The sequence below is a fragment of the Chelonoidis abingdonii genome, chromosome 1, assembly GCF_003597395.2.
Source record: "Chelonoidis abingdonii isolate Lonesome George chromosome 1, CheloAbing_2.0, whole genome shotgun sequence".
NCBI classification, from domain to species: domain Eukaryota; kingdom Metazoa; phylum Chordata; order Testudines; family Testudinidae; genus Chelonoidis; species Chelonoidis abingdonii.
The window spans coordinates 176,794,814-176,819,554 of record NC_133769.1 but is presented as its reverse complement, the minus strand read 5'-3'; the positions used below and the strand labels follow the sequence as shown (position 1 = coordinate 176,819,554).

The window sequence follows — 24,741 nt, the reverse complement described above, 5'->3', positions numbered from 1 at the left end:
CATGGGTCTCTGCACCAACCATGCCAGACTGGCAGAGAAGGCTACAGGTGGGAGCCATAGATCTGAATTTACAACGATTGATTGTGGTCACAGTACCCCGTGCTACTCATGTGGAGGGTTGCTTGCAGAAGCTATTCCAGTATGCAGTCTGGATCATCAGCCACGTGAGGAATGCAGTGGGCCTGGATAGCATCCCACACCATGATACTGGGTTGTAAAGTGGATTGGATTTCACTTCATAATAGCTCTGCAGAGATCTCTAATACTCAGGCTCTAAGAGGATGAAGTGAATTGCACTCCTTTGTGCAATAACTGCTAGGGAGGAGCAAATCAAAGGCAGCAGAAATGTAAGGGGGAAAATATGGTATCTCAAATATCATGGTAACTGGCTCGAAAATAGACTTTTTAATAGTAAGCACCAATTATAAATAGTCAGACAGCATGAATGTGTGCAATATTTGGCCATTCAAGTTCAGCTGCAGAATTAATAGCAATGGAATACTCCATGCACAACCATGGGGCATCTTTTGGCATTTCTGTCCCCAGGAAGCAGTAGCAGTGGGATAAGGAGAGTTTTCCTGATCTGATGCTGCAGTACTGGGGCGAATGGAAGAGAGAGTGGCCGAGGTACTCACCTCCCCAGAAGATTCTGACTTGGGCCGTGATCACATTACAGTTTCTTGGGGGAAATGCAGGGCCTACTGGAAACAATGTTCCCTCTAATTTTTTCCATCCATGTGCGGAATGAGTTTTGTTATGTGCACCAATATCGAGGTAATTTGCAGATGTGCGCCACCGTAAAAACAAAAAAACTAGATAATATATATTTTTAAAAAGTTACCATAGAGATAGTTACTTCAGCCAGGACAGGTTAGGCATTTTAGAACTCACTACTAAGAGAATTAAATTTAAGCATAAGAATACAATTACAGAGAACATATGTGCATTGCAGGAAGAACCAAGAAGTAATTACACCACCACCACCACCAGTATGTGTTGGGAGGTGAGTATGAAAGAGACAGAGACACAGTGTGTGTGTGTGTGTGTGTGTGTGTGTGTGTGTGTGTGTGTGTGTGAGAGAGAGAGAGAGAGAGAGAGAGAGAGAGAGAGAGAGAGAGACAGAGTGTGTGTTTGTTCTGGCTGCTGGAGAAGTCTATGAGAGACCATGTGCTGTCTCTTTAAGGCGCTCCTGAGCCACGTCCCCGTCCCCCACTGTGCAGAGGTGGAATACATGGGCAGGGGGGAGGCAGACACTTCTTCCCCCACTCTGTACACCAAGCAGGAGGGTCCCAGGAGCAGCTGGCGAGGGGCTCCAAGGCAGAGGTGAGGTCAGGACCGGCGCTAGGGGTTTGAACGCCCTAGGCAGAAGGCAATTTCGCCGCCCCGCGCAAGCAGCCGAGCGTCCGCAGGCACCAGTGCGGCAGCTCCACCAGAGCCGCAGACCAGCAGACCCTCCGCAGGCACCACTGCGGCAGCTCCACCAGAGCCACCGGCTGCCCCCTCCGCCCAAATGCCGCCCACCAAAAATTCTGGCGCCCTAGGCAATTGCCTAGGCTGCCTAAATGGTAGCGCCGGCCCTGGGTGGGGTTGCCAACTTTCTAATCACACAAAACTGAACATACCTGCCCGGTCCCTTGCGTGCCATGCCCCACCATTCTCCAAGACCATGCCCCCTGCTTGCTCCTCCCCCCTCACTCACTTTCACCAGGCTGGGGCAGGGGGTTGGGATGGGGTATGGGCTCTGGACTAGGGATGAAGGCTCTGGTGTGGGGCCAGAGATGAGGGGTTTGGGGTGTAAGAGGGGGCTCCAGGCTAGGGCAGGGGATTGGGATGTGAGGGCGTGAGGGCTCTGGCTGGGGGTGGAGGCTCTGGGGTGGCGCTGGGGATGATGGGTTTGGAGTGCAGGAGGGGACTCCAGGTTGGGCCGTGGGGTTCGTGTGGGGGTGGAGGGGGAGGGATGGGTGTGGGGACAGGGCTCAGGAGCTTGGGGGGCAGGGAGTTAGGGTGTGGGAGGAGGTGAGGGCTACAGTTTGGGTTCTGGACTCAGGGGTGGGGCTAGGGATGAAGGATTTGGGCGGTGGGAGGGGACTCCAGGCAAGGGGGTTGGGGTGCGGAAGGGAGTGTGGGGTCCCAGTGGTGCTTACCGCAGGTCTAAGGAAGCATCTGCCAGGTCCTGGCAGCCTCTGGGCGCATGGGTGGGCAGGGGGTTCTGCACGGTGCATGCTGCCTTCGCACCCACTGGTGCTGCCCCCCCCATCCTCCGCAGATCCCATTGGTTGCGGTTCCTGGCCAATGGGAACTGCGGAAATGGCACTCGGGGCTGGGGCAGTGCACAGAGCCTCCCAGTCCCTGGTTACTCCAGCACCTCAGGCAGTGGTGGGCAACCTGAGGCCACGGGCTGCAGGGATGTGCCAGCCACCACTTCCCGCAGCTCCCATTGGCCGGGAACGGCAAACCACAGCCACTAGGAGTTGCGGGCAGCTGTGCCTGCAGAGTCAATCTAAACATTGTCTTGCGGTCTGCTAGCGGATTACCCTGATGGGCCACATGCGGCCCACAGGCTGCCCACCACTGGCGTTGAGGCTGCAGGGACTCAGCAGAACCGCGCAGAACTAGGGCAGACAGGGAGTCTGCCTTAGCCAGAGGCCCCACTGTGCTGACGACTGGACTTTTAATGGCCTGGTCAGTGATGCCGACTGGAGCAGCTAGGGTCCCCTTTCAACTGGGCATTCTGGTTGAAAACCGGATGCCTGGCAACCCTAGGCAGAGGGCAGAAACAATACAGCTGCAGAACAGCGTGCATTTCACTTCAGTGCATTTCACTTCATTCACTCCTGGGCGGCTGTGCGAGTGCACAGCTTAAAGAAGGAACACAGCTGAGAAGAAGGGGAAGAGGAAAGGGTCCAGCTGGGTATAACACAGTTTGCTGAAAGAGACAGAGCAAATAGGCCCATAGACCAAATAAGAGAGAATAACTGGAATTAAGACCACATAGTATTCAAAAGAAAGTGCTCCCCGTCCCCACTATCAGCCAATTCAGAAGATCAGCCTGTTTGTCCACAACTAAAGATGGGTCTTGGCCCTTGTCAAGGTTTTTTCCCCCACTTTGAACTTTAGAGTACAAAAAGTGGGGACCTGCATGAACACTTCTAAGCTTAATTACCAGCTTAGATCTGATATCACTGCCACCAGCCAGAATTCAGTGTCTGGCACAGCTCCTGTCCCCCAAAACCTTCCCTGGGAAACAAGATCCAAACCCCTTGGATTCTTAGAACAAGGAGAAATTAACCATTCCCCCTCTTTCCCTACCAATCCCTGGTGTGTTCAGACCTCAATCCCTTGGTCTTAAACAAGGAAATCAATCAGATTCTTAAAAGAAAGCTTTTAATTAAAGAAAGAAAAAAAGTTAAAAATTATTCTGTAAAATCAGGATGGAAAATGCTTTACAGGGTACTCAGTTCATACAGACCAGAGGACCCGCCCCTTAGTCTTAGATCACAAGTTACAGCAACTGAGGTAAAAATCCTTCAGCACAAAAGAAAATATTTACAAGTTGAGAAAAACAAACATAAGACTAATCCACCTTGCCTGGCCTATTACTTACAATTTTGAAACATGAGAGACTGATTCAGAAAGATTGGGAGAGCTGGGTGTACATCTGGTCCCTCTTATCCCAAGAGCGAACGAACAAAACAAAAACAAAAAAGCACAAACAAAGACTTCCCTCCACCAAGATTTGAAAGTATCTTGTCCCCCTATTGGTCCTCTGGTCAGGTGTCAGTCAGGTTTACTGAGCTTTTTAACCCTTTACAGGTAAAAGAGACATTAACCCTTAACCATCTGTTTATGACAGCCCTAAACTGAACACCATACCTGATCAGAATACATTCAGGGTGAAGTCCTGGCCCCACTGAAGTCACCAGCAAAACTCCCACTGGCAGACAGGATTTCACTCTGAGATTTTTGAAATGCTCAGAATTGGGATCTGAATTTTGTGCCTTGAGCCCATCACTATAATAACTAATACATACATTTAAATATGCACTGGAATGGGTTACCTTGGGAGGTGGTGAAATCTCCTTCCTTAAAGGTTTTTAAGGTCAGGCTTGACAAAGCCATGGCTGGGATGATTTAGTTGGGGACTGGTCCTGCTTTAAGCAGGGGGTTGGAGTAGATGACCTCCTGAGGTCCCTTCCAACCCTGATAGTCTATGAAATAGTGCAACTTGGGACTAAGTGCCAAATTCAATTTACAAACCAGAAAGGAAGTGTTGCCTAATGATTAGAGCAAGGGATTGTGTGCTAAGAATTCTAGGTTCTATTCCTCTCCCTGCCACTTATTCTTCCTCTCACCTCTATGACTCTGTTTACCTATCTGTAAAATGGGAATGATACCCATATCATAAAGATATTGTGCATCTTCATTAATTCAAGTTTTTGAAGTGCTCTGGAGGTCCATGAATGAAAAGCACTATTGTCTGTACAAAGTATTATTATATACAATAGAATGGGTCAGAGAGGGAAGGTAAATAGTAACTAAATACATATATAATTAAGAGTATAGGTACTATAAATAAAAAAAAGATTTGTTTTGTTTTTATTTTGCATCTTCAAGATAATGGTGGTTTCCTACATTATTATTAACAAGTATTAATATAAAGAATATTGTTTGGGTTGTTTTTTGTGAGCAGTGATGCAGTTTGCTGTATTTCAAATTATGTAAGCACAGCATAATAAGAGATGCGTTCAGACTCAGATACTTAATTTAAGCATAAATGCCCTTGATCTTGAAAAAGATAGATTTTTTTTCTAATCACACTCTAGTGATATGTTAGACTTTATGTACATTGTGACTATTTAATATGGTCAAACATGACATTTTTCTTGATCATCTGGCATAGCATGCTGCAACATCAAGCATATTGCTTTATTACATTCTCCATTGTCTAACTAATCATACTCTTCTGACCATTAGACATCTCCTGTTCTCAGTTCTGTCCTTGTCCTCTTTAACTTTGACTCTCTCTTATATGCAGATAATATCAACATTTTTCTCTTCTTTATTAATTTCTGGCTCTGACATAACTGATTTCAACTCAATATATCCAAAAATGTTTTTAATTGATAAGAACGCAACAACATTCAAAACTCTGCCATTTCTCTCTCTCTCTCTCCTCTCTCTTCAATACATTAAAGTTTATTTATACTTAAATGATTCTATTTCACAATAATTGAATGATAACTTGTTTGAAGTTTGCAAAACAGCTCTAGCTTTGTGAGTTTTTTTTTTAAAAAAATAATAATGTAAGCTTCTTGTACATCTAATGTTCAATGTGCTGAAAATTTACAGAATTATCTTAATGACAAGTTGATTGTAGCACAAACACAATTTGAAAGAATCAGATCATTACCGGGTATTAAACAGAGATTAGGCATTTCTTCACAGAGGACTTGAGGTCTTAGAAAATTTTGCCAAGTCAAGCCAGACTTGTCTTCATTAAGTAAAGTAATAATATTTTATATCTAAATAGTGTGCTCCTGATGCTGGTTCTATGCTCTCAGATAGAACAGATATTGTTACTTTGGGACCAACAAATTAATGTCAGTGAATAATGAACCAACGATGAAAATCCAGGGGAGCTATTTTATTAATTGACAAGGAAAATTTATATTTGTATATTGTCTCCAGACGCGAGCAAATTGATCCAATGAGAAGAAAAATGTCTTTCTGTAGTCAGAGTTTCTGCCTGTAGATTTTCATGAATCAGTTTTGTTTCCTGTCAGACATTACAGGATTTTGTTTAAATTTTGAAAAAACCAAAACATTTTCATTATCACAGCTATATAAAAAGATCTAATTATCTTTTGAAAGAAGTGGAAATGCTACAGGGTTTAATTCTACCTGTGTGTGACTGAATGCATCTTCCCTCCCCCTCTTCATTTTAGGATTTTTTGGATAGTTAAGATTTTATGCCAATCTGTCAGGATGATGTTTGTTTGATAGTTATTTTTTATTTAAGCCAGAGGAAAGAAAGGAATAAGTACTACTAGTTTGGTCTTCAACTTTATATGTGTCCTTGGTGTTTTGAGGATTTTTGTACAAAGCTATTTTTTGACTGATGAAATATATATTGCTACTCAAACATCAATCTTGTTATCTGTGGGAAGAAATTACATATTCTGTAATTTTTCTTTACAAAAACCCACAACAAACCAACTAACAAACAAAAAAATGTTCTATAAGCTGGGAAAAAATTTTCAATAATTTTTAGGAGCATTAAGACTAAAGAGAAACCTGCTGTTTGGTTTGTAATTAAGGAAAACATTTTCCTTTGTTTTCTTTTAGAGGGATAGAGCACAATATTGGCATGCAGAAATGCCATCTTTGTTATGTGAAAATAAAGAAGATGAAAATGAGGGGAATTTCAAACACTGGTACAGATCAAACTTACTGGTACATGCCATAGTTGGTGGATCTTTCTCAGCTCTGAAGTAACCTTTTTCACACTGACAGACAGAAGTTGCTTCTACATAGGTTAAACTGTGCGGAGGGCACTTGGAACACTTTATATTCCCAGCAAATGCTTTATAGAATCCTGGCCTGCAAGCTGTAAAAACAGGAAAACAATTATTCATTATTATCAGTAGGCTTCTTTCATAAATACAATATGTTCAATGCATTTCCAATGCACCTTCCTTTTCTCTGTAATCTAGATACAGAATATATTATAACCAGAGTATTAATCCTGTACTTGGTTTAACATACAGGTATATGGACTGAATGAAAAAAAATCACTAGTCTCAGAACTCCAGGCAGCAAAACAATGAAAAGAGACAAACAGCTCTCAGCAATTTACAGCTGGATTTTAGTCAGCCCGGCAGTTAGGTAACTAGTAGTTGGGGATTGGTCCTGCTTTGAGCAGGGGGTTGGACTAGATGACCTCCTGAGGTCCGTTCCAACCCTGATATTCTAGGATTCTATTATACAGAAGTCTCTGGTAATATCACACAGTGTAGAAACAAGTTGTAAGATGTACTCTAGTCCCATCTGTTAGTAAAAAGAAAAAGTGGTGTAAGGTATTTCAATGGTCCCCAATATTGAAGTAACTGAACACCTTGCAGTCAGTAACGTATTTATTCTCACAACACCCTTGCGAGGTAGGGATGTGTTATCATCTCCATTACAAATGGGCAACTGAAGCACGGAGATGCTAAATAACTGGCCAAAGTTCACAAAGGACGTTTGTGGTGGAGCAGGGAATTGAATCCAGTCTCCTAAATCCCAGGCTAGGACCCTAACAAAATTCCTCTCATTATGGTAACTGTGACGCTGGCAAACTAGGTGCCAGCTTTTGCCAAGTCTGTAAGCATCAGCTGGACACTGACAAATTCATAGCTGAAAACCAGACCAGCTCACCAGCTGTTAGTATTGTTCAAGATAGGTGTTAGGCTTGTAAGGATGTGTTTAGTGTTTAGACTCTCTGAAATCCTTGTAAACTGCTGAATGCATTAATCTCACTGGAAATGTCTGTATTCCATGCTACAAGATAAAATGTGTTTGTTTTATAATTGTAAAAATGCCTGCTCTGAACTTGTGAACTCAGATGGCAAGAGTGGCTGCCCCTCCCTATCCAGGAGGGCTATCAAAATTAAGTGGGCCATTGTAGGACAAAAGCTTTGTTGATTAGCCCATCCACCCATTGAGAAGTACATGCAGAAAGCCTGGTCCCATAGGTCTGAATGCTAGAAGAGGGAAATAAAAATAGCTGACAAAGATTTTTCATCTCTTTGCTGTTTGGACTCTTACAAAGACTGGATCTAAGAACAACATCTCTGTCACCTTTTGGAACCAGAGAACGAACTCATTTGTGTATATGTGTTGCCTGCTTTAAGCTGTGAATAACTCTCATTTCTTTTTCCTAGTTAACAAATCATTAGTTTACTTTGGGATTAGCTAGCTGCATTGCCTTTTGGTGTGAAATCTAGGATACAAACTGATCTCCGGTAAGTAACTGGTCTCTTGAGACTGGGAGCAACCTGAATATTTTGTGATTTTTGGTGTAGGTGACCACTGATCACTAAGTCCAGCTTGCCAGGGTGGTAAGATAGATAGGCAAGCCCATGAGGCTTGTCTGTGACTCCATGGTAAGATTGTTACAGTGATCCAAGAGTTTACATTTGTTACTGGGTTGGTTAAATCTAATTATAGAATATAACACCAGTTTGGTGTGTCTGCCCTGCTTTTGACTCTCTGTCCTGAATAGGCACTAACAGTTGTGAACCACTCCAGACAGTGCAATGATAACATATGTCTGACTTCAACACGGTTTTGTTTTTTAGTTTTGGCTATTTACATTGGAATATTATCTTAGGCCCAAAGCAAACAATGCTACTGAGAAATCTTAAATAAGCCACCAAAGGTACAAGAGGAACCCAATTAATGAGAACTAAGGGTGTGTGTGTATATATACGTGTGTGTCTGTGTATATATATATATTCCCTTATGTTATTAGAATGGTATTGTTGAGGCTGCTTTAACTGAATTCAGTTCTCATCAGTGTAGGGAAAAGACTATTGTAGGTATCCTTCAGGCAGGCACGCAAACGTTGTGTAAAAGTTGACCATGATCTTGCACTGTAGGGCTTCACTCTCTAGTGCTTGTGGCTATCAACAGGTCAAAACTGCCTTATTATGACTGATGGGGCTCTTATCATCAGGGAATGCTCAGGTTGTGTAGAGTGGCTGGAGTTAGCGTTAGGCCTGCCTCCCAAGAATAAAAGGCATAAGGGGCCAACTTCTGATGAATGTTATAGCCCTTAGGATGCTATTATAATTATAGCAATATAAGCATTATATTAAATAATTATAGCATTATAAGCCAAAACAAATTAGAGCAACCTTGAGGCTGCTTTGTCAGAAGACAAACTGGCCCCAAGGACTGCGGGGAGTACTGCGAGGATGATTTAAAGTCACCTTCCCCTCCTACCTAGGTCTGCCAAGCCATGCTCTGGAGCACTGAGCATCTGAGTCAAAGTACTGTGGTAACTGACTTAATGCGATCCCATGGTACTCAAGCAATTCATTTAAAAGAACCCAACACGGCCTCATATTAATCCATCAGGCTTTTATTCTGCAATATTATTTTGAAACCAATTTCAGACTCATACCACCTATTCTGTGATAGCAGATTTTCTCCCTTCTCCTACCAACTGCCAAATTTGCACATATGAATCTGCACACCTGTCTGACGGGTTTATTGCTGTCACTGCAGTACAAACTCCCATTCAGATAACAGAACACAGACTAACTACATGTATGTGCTGTGCACAGTCTCACACTCCTGCCAGCTTCTCCACCATGAAAGTCTTTGTTACACATATCATTTTAAGGATTAATTTGCCTTCTTCTGATTTTGACACATTCAGGCGTATCTGCTTTACCCTGCCACAAAAGCTAAAAAGCATTTCTGTTCTGCAGTCATAAGAAACAATGATTTTACCAAAGTAACAATTTAAGAATGAGGTCCTCTACAAGTACGTAAAGACTGCTAGTGACTATGCTTTTTAGAGCTGCATGGTCAGTTCATATTGAGTTTTTCAAATGATCATCAAGTTATATGTGACATATCCTACAGGCCAATCTTGTCCCCTGTGCTGAGTCAAATAGGCGTGACACAAAGAGAAGCTCTTCAGTGGCTGGGGCTGAAGGGGAGGGAGGGAACAGAAAGAGAGGGGCCTGGAAAAGGCAACAATTAATTATGTATGTGTCATAAACAGATAGTAGAAGTTAATAGAACAGAAGTACTTTATATCTCTTTTGACTGTAAAGGGTTAACAAGTTCAGTAAGCCTGGCTGTCACCTGATCAGACGACCAATTAGGGGACAGGATACTTTCAAATCTGGAGGGAGGGAAGTTTTAGTGTGTGCTGTTAGTTTTTGGTTGTTGTTCTCTCTGGGTTCTGAGAGTGACCAGACGTGCAACCAGGTTTCTCTTCAATCTCTCCAACACAGGCTCTTATAAGTTCAGAATAGTGAGTACTAGGTAGATAAGGCGAGTTAGGCTTATATTTGTTTTCTTTATTTGCAAATGTGTATTTGGCTGGGAGGAGTTCAAACGTGTATTTGGCTGGAAGGAGTTCAAATTTGTATTTTGCTGAAAGGATTTTAATTAGTACTTGTATACTTAGGCTGGGAGGGTATTCCCAGTGTCTATAGCTAAAAGACCCTGGAACATATTCCATCTTAAATTTACAAAGATAATTTTTACTGTGTTTCTTTCTTTAATTAAAAGCTTTTCTTGTTTAAGAACCTGATTGTTTTTTTTATTCTGGGGTGAGACTCCAGGGGACGGGGGTCTGGATTCATTGGGGAATTGGTGGGGAGAAAGGAGGGAAGTGGGAGAGAAAGGCTAATTTCTCTCTGTGTTAGGATTACTTTCTCTCTCAGGGAGAGGGGGGGAGAGAGAAGGGGGGGAGGTGAATTTTCCTCTCTGTTTTAAGATTCAAGGAGTTTGAATCACAGTAATCTTCCAGGGTAACCCAGGGAGGGGAAGCCTGGGAGAGGTAACGGTGGGGGAAAGGGTTTACTTTCCTTGTGTTAAGATCCAGAGAGTCTGGGTCTTGGGGGTCCCCGGCCAAGGTTTTGGGGGGACCCGAGTGTACCAGGCACTGGAATTCCTGGTTGGTGGCAGCACTACAGGTTCTAAGCTGGTAATTAAGCTTAGAGGAATTCATGCTGGTACCCCATCTGTTGGACACTAAGGTTCAGAGTGGGGATTTATACCATGACAGTATGAGAAACCAAATTTTTCAAGTGTAATTTTAAGAGTTTAGTTTGAGCCCAGCAGCTTTAGCCATTTTCGCAGGTGCCTCTCCTACTTCCTGTTGAATAAGCTTTAAGGAAGAATGACCTCATTGCAAATTAAGCTGCAGGGACCTTTGTCAGGCATGGCAGAGAAGGTATGTTGCCCACTTTGAGGGGGCTAGAGAGCCAGTAAGTTACCTGCAACATGGAGGCAGCTCCATTCCAAGTCAGCATGGGGATGCTGACCGAGCCCCCCCAGGTGACCAGAAGATAAGGGGACTATTTATGTCCAACATCTGGGGAGTGAAAGCCCTGTGTCCAGTGCAGGTACTTCACAGAGAATGAATACGGTGATCATATCAAATGGATTGGGAAAGGATTTAAAAGAGGCATTCTTTAAAAGACCGTAAATGGGGGGCAGGAGGGTTCGAGGTGCCTATGACCAATATGGCAGGGAGGCAACCCTACTTTATAGCCCCCCTTAACCAAGTAAGGGTGGCAAAGTCCAGCAGTGGGTTGGTTGGGGACCAGGATGGGGAAGGGGGAAAGATGCCAATAGCCTACCAAGAATATGTAAATGATTATGGAATAACCTGCACTATACAATTTTATCTGTTGGGTACTCTCAGATATTTAGGAAAAGGTAGTGGCCTATTAAACCACATCCAGTATCTCCTCTCCTCCTTTCTGCATAGCTGGACAATCCCTCCTGCAGTCACAAAAAAAAAAAGTACTTCTGGTGATGGAGACAAGAGAGGAGAGAACTTGGCAGTCTTGTCTCCATCACCAGAAGTACTTTTTTTTTTGTGACTGCAGGAGGGATTGTCCAGCTATGCAGAAAGGAGGAGAGGAGATACTGGATGTGGTTTAATAGGCCACTACCTTTTCCTAAATGTCTGAGGGTCTGATACTGCTATGATCATTACTGGGATTCAATGACCTCTACAACTGTAAGATTTGCAGGGTGGGAAGTGCACACTCTTATCTTTTCACATCCCAAATCTTCCAATGGTTTAGATACAGAAAAATGAAATTCAGCTCTTGCATTTGTATAGCTACCTGTAATATGCACACAGGATTAGCCACAAGAATAATGTGACTAGAAAATATTTTAATGATTAGAAGACCAGAATGAGAAGTTCTGCACTTAAAGAGATCACAGGAGGCAGAGGCATGATGTTTGTCTGAGGAAACATATTCCCATAGTTAGGGTGCCTTTGTAGGTCTCAGAACACCAGGGCTCAAATAGTTCCTCTGCCACAGATTTCCTGTGTGACCTTGGGCTTTTCTTAGTCTCTTAGCTGACCATCTGTACAATGGGGGATGACAGCACTTCCCTACCTCACGGGGTGCTAAGAGAATACATTAAAGATTGTAAGATGCTCAGTTACTAATGGAAATGGGGTCATACAGTTTATCTTACATCAACAGAGAAATGCTTATCTTTGGTTAATTTAACATAAAAAAAACACAGTATTCTCTCCATTACTCTGGATTAATAAAAGTGATATCAGACCATTTATAGCCTCTTTTCCTTTTAGTCAGTGCACATGACAGAAGTGGACTATAGATGGGTCTTTATTAAATTCATACTATTACTTATATCACCGTAGTGCCTAGAAGCCTTGTCCACTGTGCTGGGTGCTGTACAAATACAGAAGAAAAAGACAGTCCCTGCCGTGTGGAGTTTATAATCTAAGTATAAGACAAGAAACAACAGATGGCCATGGACAGAGTGATGGCGGAGTACAAGGAGTCAGCATGATAAAGGCAGAGGTTTCAGCACACCAGCAATCTAACAGTTGTCAAGTTTTTGTAGGCATCATGGCAAAAGAGAGTTTTAAGGAGGAATCTGAAAGTGAATAATGAGAAAGATTTGTAGCTTTTCATGAGGAGCTCCTCCTAAACTTCAGGGGCAGCATGAAGGTGCTTTTTGGAAAATGTAACAAGGGGGTGATGGAAGCAAGGGTCAACAGCTCATTAGCGAATGAGAGATGATCGGTGAGGGGATTGACTGTGAAGGGCCTTAAAAATAAAGACGATTAGCTTATGTTAGATGTGATAGAGAAGGGGGAGCCAGGAGAAAGATCTGAAGAAAAGGGTGACATGGTCAAAGCAAGGGGCTAGGAAAGGAACCTTTGCAGCAGCAATTTGAATGGATCCAAGTGGGGCAAGATTGCATTGTCAAGGCTAGAGAGAAGGATTTGCAGTAACTAACACGAGTGCTGATGTTGCTATTTAAATAAGTTTGTGGTGGTGGCAATTATTATTTGTATAGCACTGAAGAGCTCACGTTCTAAAGCTCTGATCCAGCAACTGACTCCATGTGTCTGCACAGAGCACCTTGACCTCCAAAAGGATCTGTGTGGGTGCAGGTGGTTACACAGAATCAGTGGCAGGCTTGGGACCTAGAATGAGATGAAAGATGACAAAAACAAAGGGAAAAAGTATGGGAAAAGAGTACAAAGACTGCAGTTACAAGCACAATGGGTTGCTTGAGTCTTCATTTGCCCTTGGTTTGCTTTGTGTACTTTTTATTTATTAAACACAATTTTGGTTTTTTTTGATATAATATATACAGACAAAAGAATGAACATATTTACCACTCACACGAAGGTAGGAAAGATAATGGCAGATTGATATAGTCAAGTGAATAAGAGAATCATTTCAGTTCATACTGATAAACCAAGCAAATTTATCTGAAAATTCAGGTACATACCACATACCCTAAGGCAGAAAAAGATAGCAGAGGAGGATTTTTTGGTTAATTTTACAAAACTATTGACAAACCTCAAGGCCAAATATAAAATAAGACAGTCAGAGTTACTGGATACTTTAAAATAAAGATCAGTGCTTTATAGCTACAATATGATAACATATGCTGAAAATCTCCAAATGATCACAAACTCAGAGTAACTGAACTCTAGAGAATGCTGATTGCCAAATTCAAGATGAAAAGAAATAAGATGGTTCTTATATAAATTAATGCATATGCAATCAGAATCTGAAATAAAGCATTTCAGCTGCTACACTTATCCAGGCTTAGATTCCGTTTGCAAATATCAGATTTTAGTGGCAGAATTTCACCTTCAGATTAAATATTTGCTACAAATTTAACTATTTCCACAAAGGATTTAGAAAGATTAGAATTACAACCAAGGATTTTAAAAAGTCATTTAACAAACTCATCAGCAAGGGAAAAACCATGAAATGATTTCAGTGATATATACGGTTTTCTTTACTATGTTGCAATCTTTGATTTTACATTGGTGTTCATTAGCGTAATCCAGCAAAGAAAGCAGAAAATTTTGGTCAAGTTTATTTCAGACAGAGATAGTGACTAATAAAAGGATCAGTGCGCTTGTAAAGGTTTATAAGGAAATTTATCAACAGATAAGAATGCAAAGTTAGCATGGACAGAAGAAGAACCTCCCATTGCCTGGTGAAAGGACAGCAGACCCAGGCCCTGAGTATGGGGGCGGGGGAGGACAGGACATGCACTTGTTAGGTGACAAAAAACAGAAAGCAGAACACTCTAACATTTCAGAGTCAGACCTTGGATTTTACTGGTGATGACAAACTGATAACATTTTTTTCAGAGCTATGATTTGATCTAGTTTAAAATTAGTCAGGATTTGGTGCAATACATTCTCTGGTGTCTGAGGACTAAATTATGCTTCATCGTCTGAGAGACAATGGCTGTGTAAGCCTCCAAAGGCGCTAGGGGTGGGAAAAATGGAAAAAAGGGCATGAGCATCGTTGCCAGCAAATCCTTCTGCACGTTTGAAAAAAAAAGTATCTAGATTTTCCCTTAGTGCTCCCTTTCTAGCGCTCTGTAGTGAGCAAGTGACTACTGCTAAATTGGCACAGAAGCCATCCATGATCTCCCCATTGTCTGTAGCCAAACTATGTTTACCCTTGGTGATGTAGCACTTGACACTTCATAATAGACTAAAAATATCTTCATAGATTCTAAGGCACCAGAGGACCAGTGTCAACTGCAGTTGTAAAAATTACAAACAAAATATACAAACCTAGGAAAATTGTATTAAGGACCCATTTTTTATAAGGCGTTCAACTGCACCTTCAAAATTGTGGGGACAATTTTTGTGAGTTTTGGGGCATGTAAAAACTCTAACTTGATTGTGCAAACTGTGCTCATGCATAAACAAATTAGATAATACCAGTTGGAGTTCAGATTGTCATCACAAACGAGAGTTTTTGCAGCCCAAAAATATCAGGATGCAGAAAAATGTTCACAGTTTTAGAAGCCTGTGCAATGTATAATCTATATCTGAGCATTTAGGACCCAATTCAGCCAGGGACTGAATCAAATTGGCTACTCACATGGATTAATGTTAGCTATGTGCTTAAATTCTTTGCTGCATCAAGGCCTTAAATTGTGCTCAAGATCACCATAGTATACTCTCTAGTGATAGTTCTAGTTGTACAGAAGTACTACTTAGTACACAAAATGACTGCTGGACTAAACTTCCCAAAATCTTTTAACAGGAAACTGGTTGTGTGTGTTTAGAAAGTGAAGTTAAGCACACAAATTTTTCCTATACAGGAATCCGATATGCAAAATACATTACATCAATTTTAAAGTTTGCCTCAAATGTGAAAACATGTTTTAAGGTCTGAGTCAAAGCAGGACTGACAAGCAAGTTCTGACCAAAGGATGTATATTCACCAGTCTGCCTTGGTTCACATGTAAAATAAACATTTTAAACCATTGGAACTGTTTGGAAAATCATTTGTATACAAGATCAACATGAGGATGTGAAGGCAAACATGGAGCAGCACACCAGGGAATCAACCATTGGGGTCATCTGGACTCTGGGGGCAAAACAATGAACTTTGGGCGTATAAGAAGAAGGCATAAGGACACCTTTTTTATCCTTCACTGAAGAAGCAAAAACGACAGCACTTTGTGCAGTCATGAGAAGGGAATCCCAGTCATGTTGGCTGAACATGCTGGCGGATTGCTTTATGAGGACAAATTAATAGGAAGACTGGTACTTTACAACTAAGGGAAGATATGATAGAGGTCTATAAAATCATGACGGGTATGGAGAAAGTAAAGAAGGAAGTGTTATTTACTCCTCCTAACAAAAACTAGGTGTCACCAAATGAAATTAATAGGCAGCAGGTTTAAGACAAACAAAATGAAGTATGTCTTCACATAACGCACAGTCAACCTGTCAAACTCCTTCCCAGAAGATGTTGTGAATGCCCAGACTATAACAGGGTTCAAAAAAGAACTAGATAAATTCATGGAGGATCGGTCCATCAGTGGCTATTAGCCAAGATGGGCAGTGATGGTCCCTAGCCTCTGTTTGCCAGAAGCTGGGAATGGGCAACAGGGGATGGATCTATTGATTATTACCTGTTCTGTTCATTCCCTCTGAAGCACCGGGCATTAGCCACTGTTGGAAGACAGGATGCTGGGCTAGATGGATCTTTGGTCTGACCCAGTGTGGCTGCTCTTATATATAGATGAGATAAACTACTTTAAACGAGGATTTAGCCCGTTAAAGTTTAGACTTTAGGACGTGTTTTATATGTAACCATTTCTGTATCCACAACTATCCCTATTCAATGTCTCTTAAATTTTCACCTTTGACAACACACTTGTGATTGTTTTCACTATAAATATATCTCAATGCTGTGATATATTGGCGCTGATCCTCAGTTGGCCCAAAAAAGCTGGTGTGTGCGCTGTTGCTCTGGGAACAGTTTACTTGCTAATTTCTGTGAGTGTCCTGAGGTTAAGAGCTGGATGCTGCAGGGGAATGCTCCAAGGGGGCTTAGGGATTGCGTGAACCTATTGTTAACCTGCAAGGCAAAGTAAGTACTGGCAGAGCCCTGAGGAGATTGTCCAGGTGGCTAACAGATTGGTGGTATCAGGGACTAACACATAGTTAAGCAAAAGGAGATCTTCTTCTCACTGAAGGCAGAGGGGTAACAAGGTGACTCACAGTCCTGGACATCCTGAGAATGTGTCAAAATTACTATTATAAGAACAGGAGTACTTGTGGCACCTTAGAGACTAACACATTTATTACTATTATAGAATCATTGAAATGCAGGGCTGGAAGAGATCTTGGGAAGTCATCCAGTCAGCCTCCTGTGATATGTTTGCATTCCTTTAATATGTTCCTCAACTAATACCTATGGAGTCTGTCATTTTCAGAAGTTACTTTTTATGTATGTTCGTGCAATTTAGTCATCTTAAACTATGAAAAACTGTAAAAGCAGCAGAGAATCCTGTGGCACCTTATAGACTAACAGACGTTTTGGAGTATGAGCTTTCGTGGGTGAATACCCACTTCGTCAGATGCAGTGGGTATTCACCCACGAAAGCTAATGCTCCAAAACGTCTGTTTAGTTCTATAAGGTGCCACAGGATTCTCTGCTGCTTTACAGATCCGACTAACATGGCTACCCCCCTGATACTATGAAAACTGCAGTCTGAAAAAGATTCCAATTTGATGAATTATTCCAAAAATAATCTTTGTTAACACACAGGATATTTTCTAACCACTGAATTGCCAGTAGATGTTTTATTTTGCCTAACTTTATCTAAGTGAAATGACTCTATGTGCTAGTAATTATAGATGAATGTAGTTGAATTTCCAGGGGTAGGTATAAATATGCCAATGCCGAGGATGATGGGGCGTCCAAGATTTCCAGGTTTGTGGATCTTGGGTAGTAGATAGGAATAATCTGGTCGGGCAAGCACTGAGTTACAAATGCATTTGCTCCAACCCCTCAGACGGGACCATTCACCTTGCACTCCCCAATGTAATATACGCCATCATGTGCGCAGCAATGCCCCTCTGCTATGTACATCAGCCAAACTGGACAGTCCCTACGTTAAAGGATAAAATGGACACAGTCAGATATTAGGAATGGCAATATACAAAAACCTGTAGGAGAACACTTCAATGTCCCTGGACACACAATAGCAGATATAAAGGTAGCCATCCTGCAGAAAAAAAAATTCAGGACCAGACTTCAAAGAGAAACTGCTGAGCTTCAGTTCATTTGCAAATTTGACACCATCAGCTCAGGATTAAACAAAGACTTAGGGTATGGCTACACTTAGAGCTGCACAGCGCTGCCACGGGAGTGCTCCCACAGCAGCGCTTTGAAGTGCGAGCGTGGTCACAGCGCCAGCACTGAGGGAGAGCTCTCCCAGCTCTGCAGGTCCTCCAGCTCCCCGTGGGGATTAGCTTACAGTGCTGGGAGCAGTGCTCCCAGCACTGGGGCACTGTTAACACTGGTGCTTTGCAGCACTGTAACTTGCTGCGCTCAGGGGGGTGTTTTTTCACACCCCTGAGCAAGAAAGTTGCAGCGCTGTAAAGCGCCAGTGTAGCCAAGCCCTGTGAATGGCTTGCCAACTACAAAAGCAGTTTCTCCTCCCTTGGCGTTCACACCTTAACTGCTAGAAGAGGGCCTCATCCTCCCTGATTGAACTAACCTCGTTATCTCTAGACTGATTCTTGCCTGCATATTTATATCTGCCCCTGAAAATTTCCACTATATTCATCTGACGAAGTGGGTATTCACCCACGAAAGCTCATGCTCCAATACGTCTGTTAGTCTATGAGGTGCCACAGGACTCTTTGCTGCTTTTACAGATCCAGGCTAGCACGGCTACCCCTCTGATACATTACAAGTTAGTTTTCACATGAATCACTTGTATGGCAAAAACACTGTGATGTGATCATCTCATCTTTCAAAAAACCTTTACATTTAGTTTTTGGAGACATTTTAGCTTCCAAATCTTACAGCATTGCCTAAACAGTAATCCTGGTAAAACAGTCATGTTCTTGAGTTCTGTTTAATTGCTGAATTATTTCTTTCATAGCATAAGATTTGCCATAGTAACTAAACACATAGCCCCCTTTGTCCATTTTGGTGTTTAATTCTTATCACAGCCAATTCACTATTCATTATGATTAGGTTGACAGGTAGGTACCGTTTTCATGTTTGTTTTGTTGCATATTAGCTCTCGCTTTCTCTCTCCAGGTTTTTATACTACACTCATGCCTGAATATCTGAATATCTTACAAAAAGTTCACCTTATTTGTATTCCAGTAATGCCCACAATGTGCTAACCACAGTCCAGCTATACAAGAAGATAACCCCAACCACAAACAGTTTACGATCTAGTTAAAAGTTACATACAAAAGAATTGGGGAGATGACGAAAATCCATATACATATATTTATATATCATATGAAACAATATGTTAAAAGAATGTTAATGTTGCAAATCAAACTGTTCAAAGTTAGGAAATGCCAGTATTAAGACAGACTGTGCTACATTAATTCTACTCTCTTGGGTGTATGCATTACCACACAATCTAATTATATCACCATATACTGTTTTCTCCACATTATCCCTTCCTCATTCAGTGCTGCGAGAGATGCAGTGAGAAATGGGCTGTGTGTCAGGGACTGGGTAAGGTCAGGAGCTGAAAAATAGATGTTAGTTGAAGCCATGTAAATGGATGAAATCACACACAGAGATGGCAGAAAGAGAGAAAATATTAGAGCTCCCTTGGGTCCCTATGAAGAATGGGAAAAGTGACAACGAGGAGCCAACAAAGAAGGCACTAAAAGAATGACCAAAGAGCTAGGCCCTTGGTATAATTTTCCTGTTTACTTCCCAGGAGGGAGTTGGGACTATACTTTTTTCAGTAGGCATACAGCTATTCCCCCACATTTCCTGGCTTTTATTTTCATTTCCAAATTTCACTATCATTCGTTGGTCTGTGTCCAGCATTTAGCTAACCTGGATAGGGTTAGTCATTTCTTGTATTTATTTGGGTAGCCTGAACATGTAAGAATGTCATATACAGATGCTCCCTGACTTATGTAAGTGTTCTGTTCAAGAACGCCTTGCGGAAGTCAGGGACGTATACCCAACAATTACACACACACAAACCAACCCGCTTACAAACCAACTCACTTACGGAACTTATGCGGGTTTGCATAACCTGGGGAGCGTCTGTACACAAGAAAATGAAATTAGTTGCTCTTCCACCTTTCCATTACTCTTCTTCAGTCACTGGTTTCCAGACATTCACACATTTCAATTTCTGACTGGTGCCATTTATTAAAAAAGTATAATGAGAAATAACAAAACCAATCATGGATAGATACCAATGCTCTTTTCAGTTCAACTCAATGCTGTTTTTTCCCAATATAATAACTTGAGCAGTGAATGCAGGTCACTTTTTTTTTAAACTTTGGTGGTTTATCTAAACTCACACAGACTATTGAACACAGATGAAGAGAGCAGTCAATGATATTAATATTATTAGCGCCTGTCACGTTAGACACAATTCAATAATTCATCAAACACTGGGGATCTGCACTATTTAGCATGGATGAATGTTATCCTGCACTTCTTAAGGGCTTTGTCAGGTACTTCTCAAAAATTTTTAAGACTGAAGCTAAGAAATCTTGCTAACAACAAAGAACAACAATTTGCTTGTTGCTGAAGTGACTCAAAACAACCTCTTTCTGTGTACTAGTACATACTCCAACTACATTTCTAAGCTTTGGTTTTGACATACAGTCCAACAATCACGCAGTGACCAGAGCTGATTGCAGCATTTCTCTTAGGGTCCAACCAACACCTGATCTTTGTCATTCCCCAGCTATAGATAGCCTTTCAAAGGTCTGCAAGGAAGACTGGCACTCAGCATTGTAGCCACTGCTAAGCCTTCCTTCAGTTGGGGATTTGGATTCACATCTGGTTAAACAATTTGCCCATTGGTGGTTTTTAATCTTTATAGATTTTACAAAAGCAGAGAAAGTGTCTGCTGTATTATCCTTTGGATAATTTGGTTTCATATGAGATGTTTTAGACCCTTTTGCTAGTTGCTTTATCCACCGCCTTTATCATTTTAACTGTGCTTGTTTTCCCACTGAGATCATTCAGGACATTCAATTTGCTTTTGGGTAATCCATCTCTTTCACAGAGTTAAGTAGATTTGGAAAAATGTTCCTCCAAGTTTTCTTAAATATCATATCTTTGATATTCTAGTGTATAATATTTTTGTGTTGATGCCTTTGTTAATTTAATTAGTCATTATCTCAATGTCAGGTCAAATCCTGTAGCACTTGGCAAAATCTGTTTTTTCAGCTTTGTTCTATTATATGCAGGTTCTTATATACTCATCGTTGTAGGATCTAAGCAACTTCCAGTACAACTTGTCTTAATATCTATCATATGTTTGTTCTCTCATCCTTTCTGCAGGGGGTGAAGTGTGTGCAGTGGAGTGTTCTGTTGTGTATTTTATTTTTAAAAAATCCAAACACATACACTGCTATATGTCAGAGAGACAAGGTCAAAGAAATGTGCCTTGCTCTTCAAGTGGGGTGAGGTTTGTGATTCTCCTTAGTTCCTAGGAGAGTTTATTCCAGAGTCTTGGAGCAGCCCATGAGAAAGCTCTCTCCACTTTTCACTATTCTTGGCCTTGGTGATCATCAGTTAAATGTCCAGACAACCTTGTTATGAATAATCTCTGAAATATAATTGGTTTACTTTTGAAATAGAGCATATTTGTTTCCATGGGACACCAATGAGGTACCATGTCTACTTGATTAAACTTACATTTATTAATACAATTAATATTAATAACTTCAGAGTATAATACAAATATTTTGTCCCTCTTTTTAAAAATAACCATACATGATTGACTTTGCAGTTAGCAGAATATGAAATGAAGCTAATGTGACTGTAACAGCTATTTGTGTGGGAAAAGGTGATTTTGAGATTCTGCAAACTGAGAAGTATGCACTTAAGTTTTCATGCATTTTATTGTGTGATTTTTTTAAGTCTACTTAATTATTTTCACAAACTAAAATAATTTGACCATAGCAAGACAACATGGGAGAGTGTACAGTGCAGCTACAAAAATTCAACAAATATACACACACATATGGGGGAAGAGAGAGAAGAAACAAACAAATGAAAAAAGTCTACTTAAGTGTCAGGTATTAGAGAGGTAGCCGTGTTAGTCTGGATCTGTAAAAGCAGCAAAGAGTCTTGTGGCACCTTATAGACTTACAGATGTATTGGAGCATTAGCTTTCGTGGGTGAATACCCACTTCGTCAGATGCATTAAGTGTCCAGTATTTCATAAGTAATTAAATTTACCCAGACTTTTGAGTGATTATTTTATTTAAGTACAAAGAAGAGAAGCAAAACTGCACAGAAATCACTAGGGTCAAGATTTTCAAAAGAGAAACCAGTGATTTTGGGTGCCCCACTTAAAAGGGCTTGATTTTCAGAATGTGTATGCTCATCACTTTCAGCAAGTCAAGCCCATTTAAAGTGTCTCTAATGATTTTTTGGGTGATCAACTTGTTTCTTTCAAAAATCCTGATCTTAGTGATTGCTATATAATTTGGCTTCTCTTCTCCATAGTTAAATAAAATCACTTCCAAAGAAAGCAATTGTATCTTTGCAATCTTTCTGTTTCCAGTACACAGCTGTCACCATGTCACTTCCGCCAAGAAATGAGAAATAAGCATAGAACTTAGAAGGTTCAAGGAAAATTAGGTTTCTTAAAGCAATGATTCCCCTGAATCCAGGGCAAATGCCGAGGATATTGTCACTGTTGGACATTCCACTTCATGTTGAAAAATGTAGTTCTCTCAGGCAACATTTTAAAAATATTTTGATTCAAGAAAGGATGAGTACCATTGGAACATCACCTTTTAATTAGTCTCTTCACTAGAAAGGCATATAGAGGAAGAACCAGTTCTATTCCCAATTAAAGACCACTGCTCAGAAATTTTTTTAAAGTAAGTTTTTCCCATATCTTATACATCTATATCTCTTAATGATGCCATGGGAGGGGGAAAAATATTGTATCTTTTTCAGATTAATCTAATCTGAGGCCACAAAAACTAAAATGTCAAACAATCATGTGGTTCTTGCATGGTGTCACTAAAGGGAAGAGTTAAGGTTGCCTGGATGTTTTAACTGTACATTTTCATACCTTAACATGTTTGGATTTTTTAGTTTAACCTTCTCTCTCAATTTCCTGGGTTTATAATGCTTGTTTTTGTTATGCTATCCCTATATGTAAGCAGAGTCAGGATGAGCTCTACCCTGACATCTGGTGGAAAGAATTTCAGAGAGTGTATTTGCATAGGCACGCCTACCCCATCCCAGACTGCCAAGCTGTGGGACTGCTTTGTGACAGAAATGACTCAACTCAGTTGGGTGGTACTTGCTAGACAAGGGACATGGGTTCCAAAACCCAGTGAATTGAGAGAGGCTGGGGACAGCTATTTGTGCCTGGTGGTGTAGTCTCCTTGCGGAGCCAGAAGCACCAGTTTCACCCCCTCCTCTCTTTACTGTGGAATGTCAGAATTGATTTTTTTCCCTTAAGAATCTGTATACAGGTTACTGAGCTGAACTCACTTTGGGCTAATGGTGCACTAGCACTGGGGCTCCCCTACTAAGAGCTGAAATCACTAAAGAGCTGAAATTACTGAGCTGAGAGCACTGAGTACTGTGCTAACTAGTGGGGGAGCCTAAAGCTGTACTGCAGAACAGAGCAGCTGGTGGAGTGGAGCAGTTTGGTGGACGGCTGGAGCGGATCACGGGACAGCTGGTGGAGCGGAACGGCTGGCAGAGCGGAGTAGCTGTGGGACAGGTGGAGCGGCCCACAGAGCAAGCAGAGCCGAGCAGTTTGCAGGGACAACTGGAGCAGCTCACGGGACAGCTGGTGGAGCAGAGCAGCTGGTGGAGCGGAGCAGTTTGTGAGGACGGCTGGAGGAGCAGAGTGGAGTGGCTGGTAAAGCAGAAGCAGTTCGTGGAGAAGGCGGAAGCAGAACCCACGGAGAGGCAGGGCAGTTGGCCCGGACCACGTAAGGTGCCCCTTTCTACCCAGGCTGGGGGGAGGGACCTCTGCAGATAGACTCTTGAACTTTGGGGCTGCACTGACCCAGGACAGAGACTTTTGGATTGTGGGACTTTTGGGACTGTGGGTGATTTGGGGGGGGTTGCTGGACTCAAGAGCCCAGGGGAAAAGGACACGCTCCAATTTCCTGGGGTGGGTCTTTGCGCGCGGTTTGGTCTAGGAACTCTAGTTGAGGTGTTTTCCCAATTTAGTGCTTGTTGTTTATCTCATGTAATTAAACTTTTTCTGCTACACCGAGACTCTGTGCTTGCGAGAGGGAAACATTGCCTCTTTGAGGCACCCAGGGGTGTGTGTAAGATTTTCCCAGGTCACTGGGTGGGGGCTCGAGCTGGTTTGGCATTGTGTTATTGAAACAGAACCCCTGGATACTGAACCCGGCCCTTGTTGCTGCCAAATTCAGAGGAGCAGAAGGGTTACATATAATATTCTGTATGAAAATGTACAGTTCTCACCATACCCACAAAAGTCCGTCTCCTAGGATTGATTTCCTAGGATTTGGAGACACAAGGGGAGAGCACTAGCTGGGACAATGGTTGCTGTTCAGGACACTCACCATCCCACTCACAGGACACTAGGGTGTCCTCGTGGAAGAGTCAAGATTTATTTTGCACATCATTCCACTCTGCACCCTGGGTATATTATTATTGTTAACCTTCTGTCTCCATTTCACGTTTCTCCCTTTTCGCCCAACCTTGTCACATCATGTCTGAACTTTGATTGTAAGCTCTTTAATACGGGGACTGCGTCTTTATATATTACTGTGAGGCACCTACTACATTTTTAAGTGCTGTAAATATAAATTACATGCAACAGCTATGATAAAAGAACATTAAAATTGTGAAATCAAGCACCCAAAAGTTAGGAAATGCCACAACTAAAATTGCATAAGGCTCTGCAGACAAGACCCCCAGCCTTTGGCATAGGCATGTGACACAGCAGAAGGAGCCACTGTCACAAAAAGGAGGGTGAATGTCCAGAGCA

The 24,741-nt window shown here is 41.8% G+C and overlaps 1 protein-coding gene across 1 annotated transcript in view; it reads right to left on the bottom strand.

The window, feature by feature from the left end:
• EPHA6 (EPH receptor A6) overlaps positions 1-24,741 on the bottom strand; it is a 900,076-nt gene that overhangs the window by 424,351 nt on the left and 450,984 nt on the right. Inside the window, exon 4 of the mRNA XM_075072813.1 lies at positions 6,452-6,607. Within this exon, the coding sequence (XP_074928914.1) occupies positions 6,452-6,607 (156 nt within the window). The remainder of the gene's footprint in view (positions 1-6,451; positions 6,608-24,741) is intronic.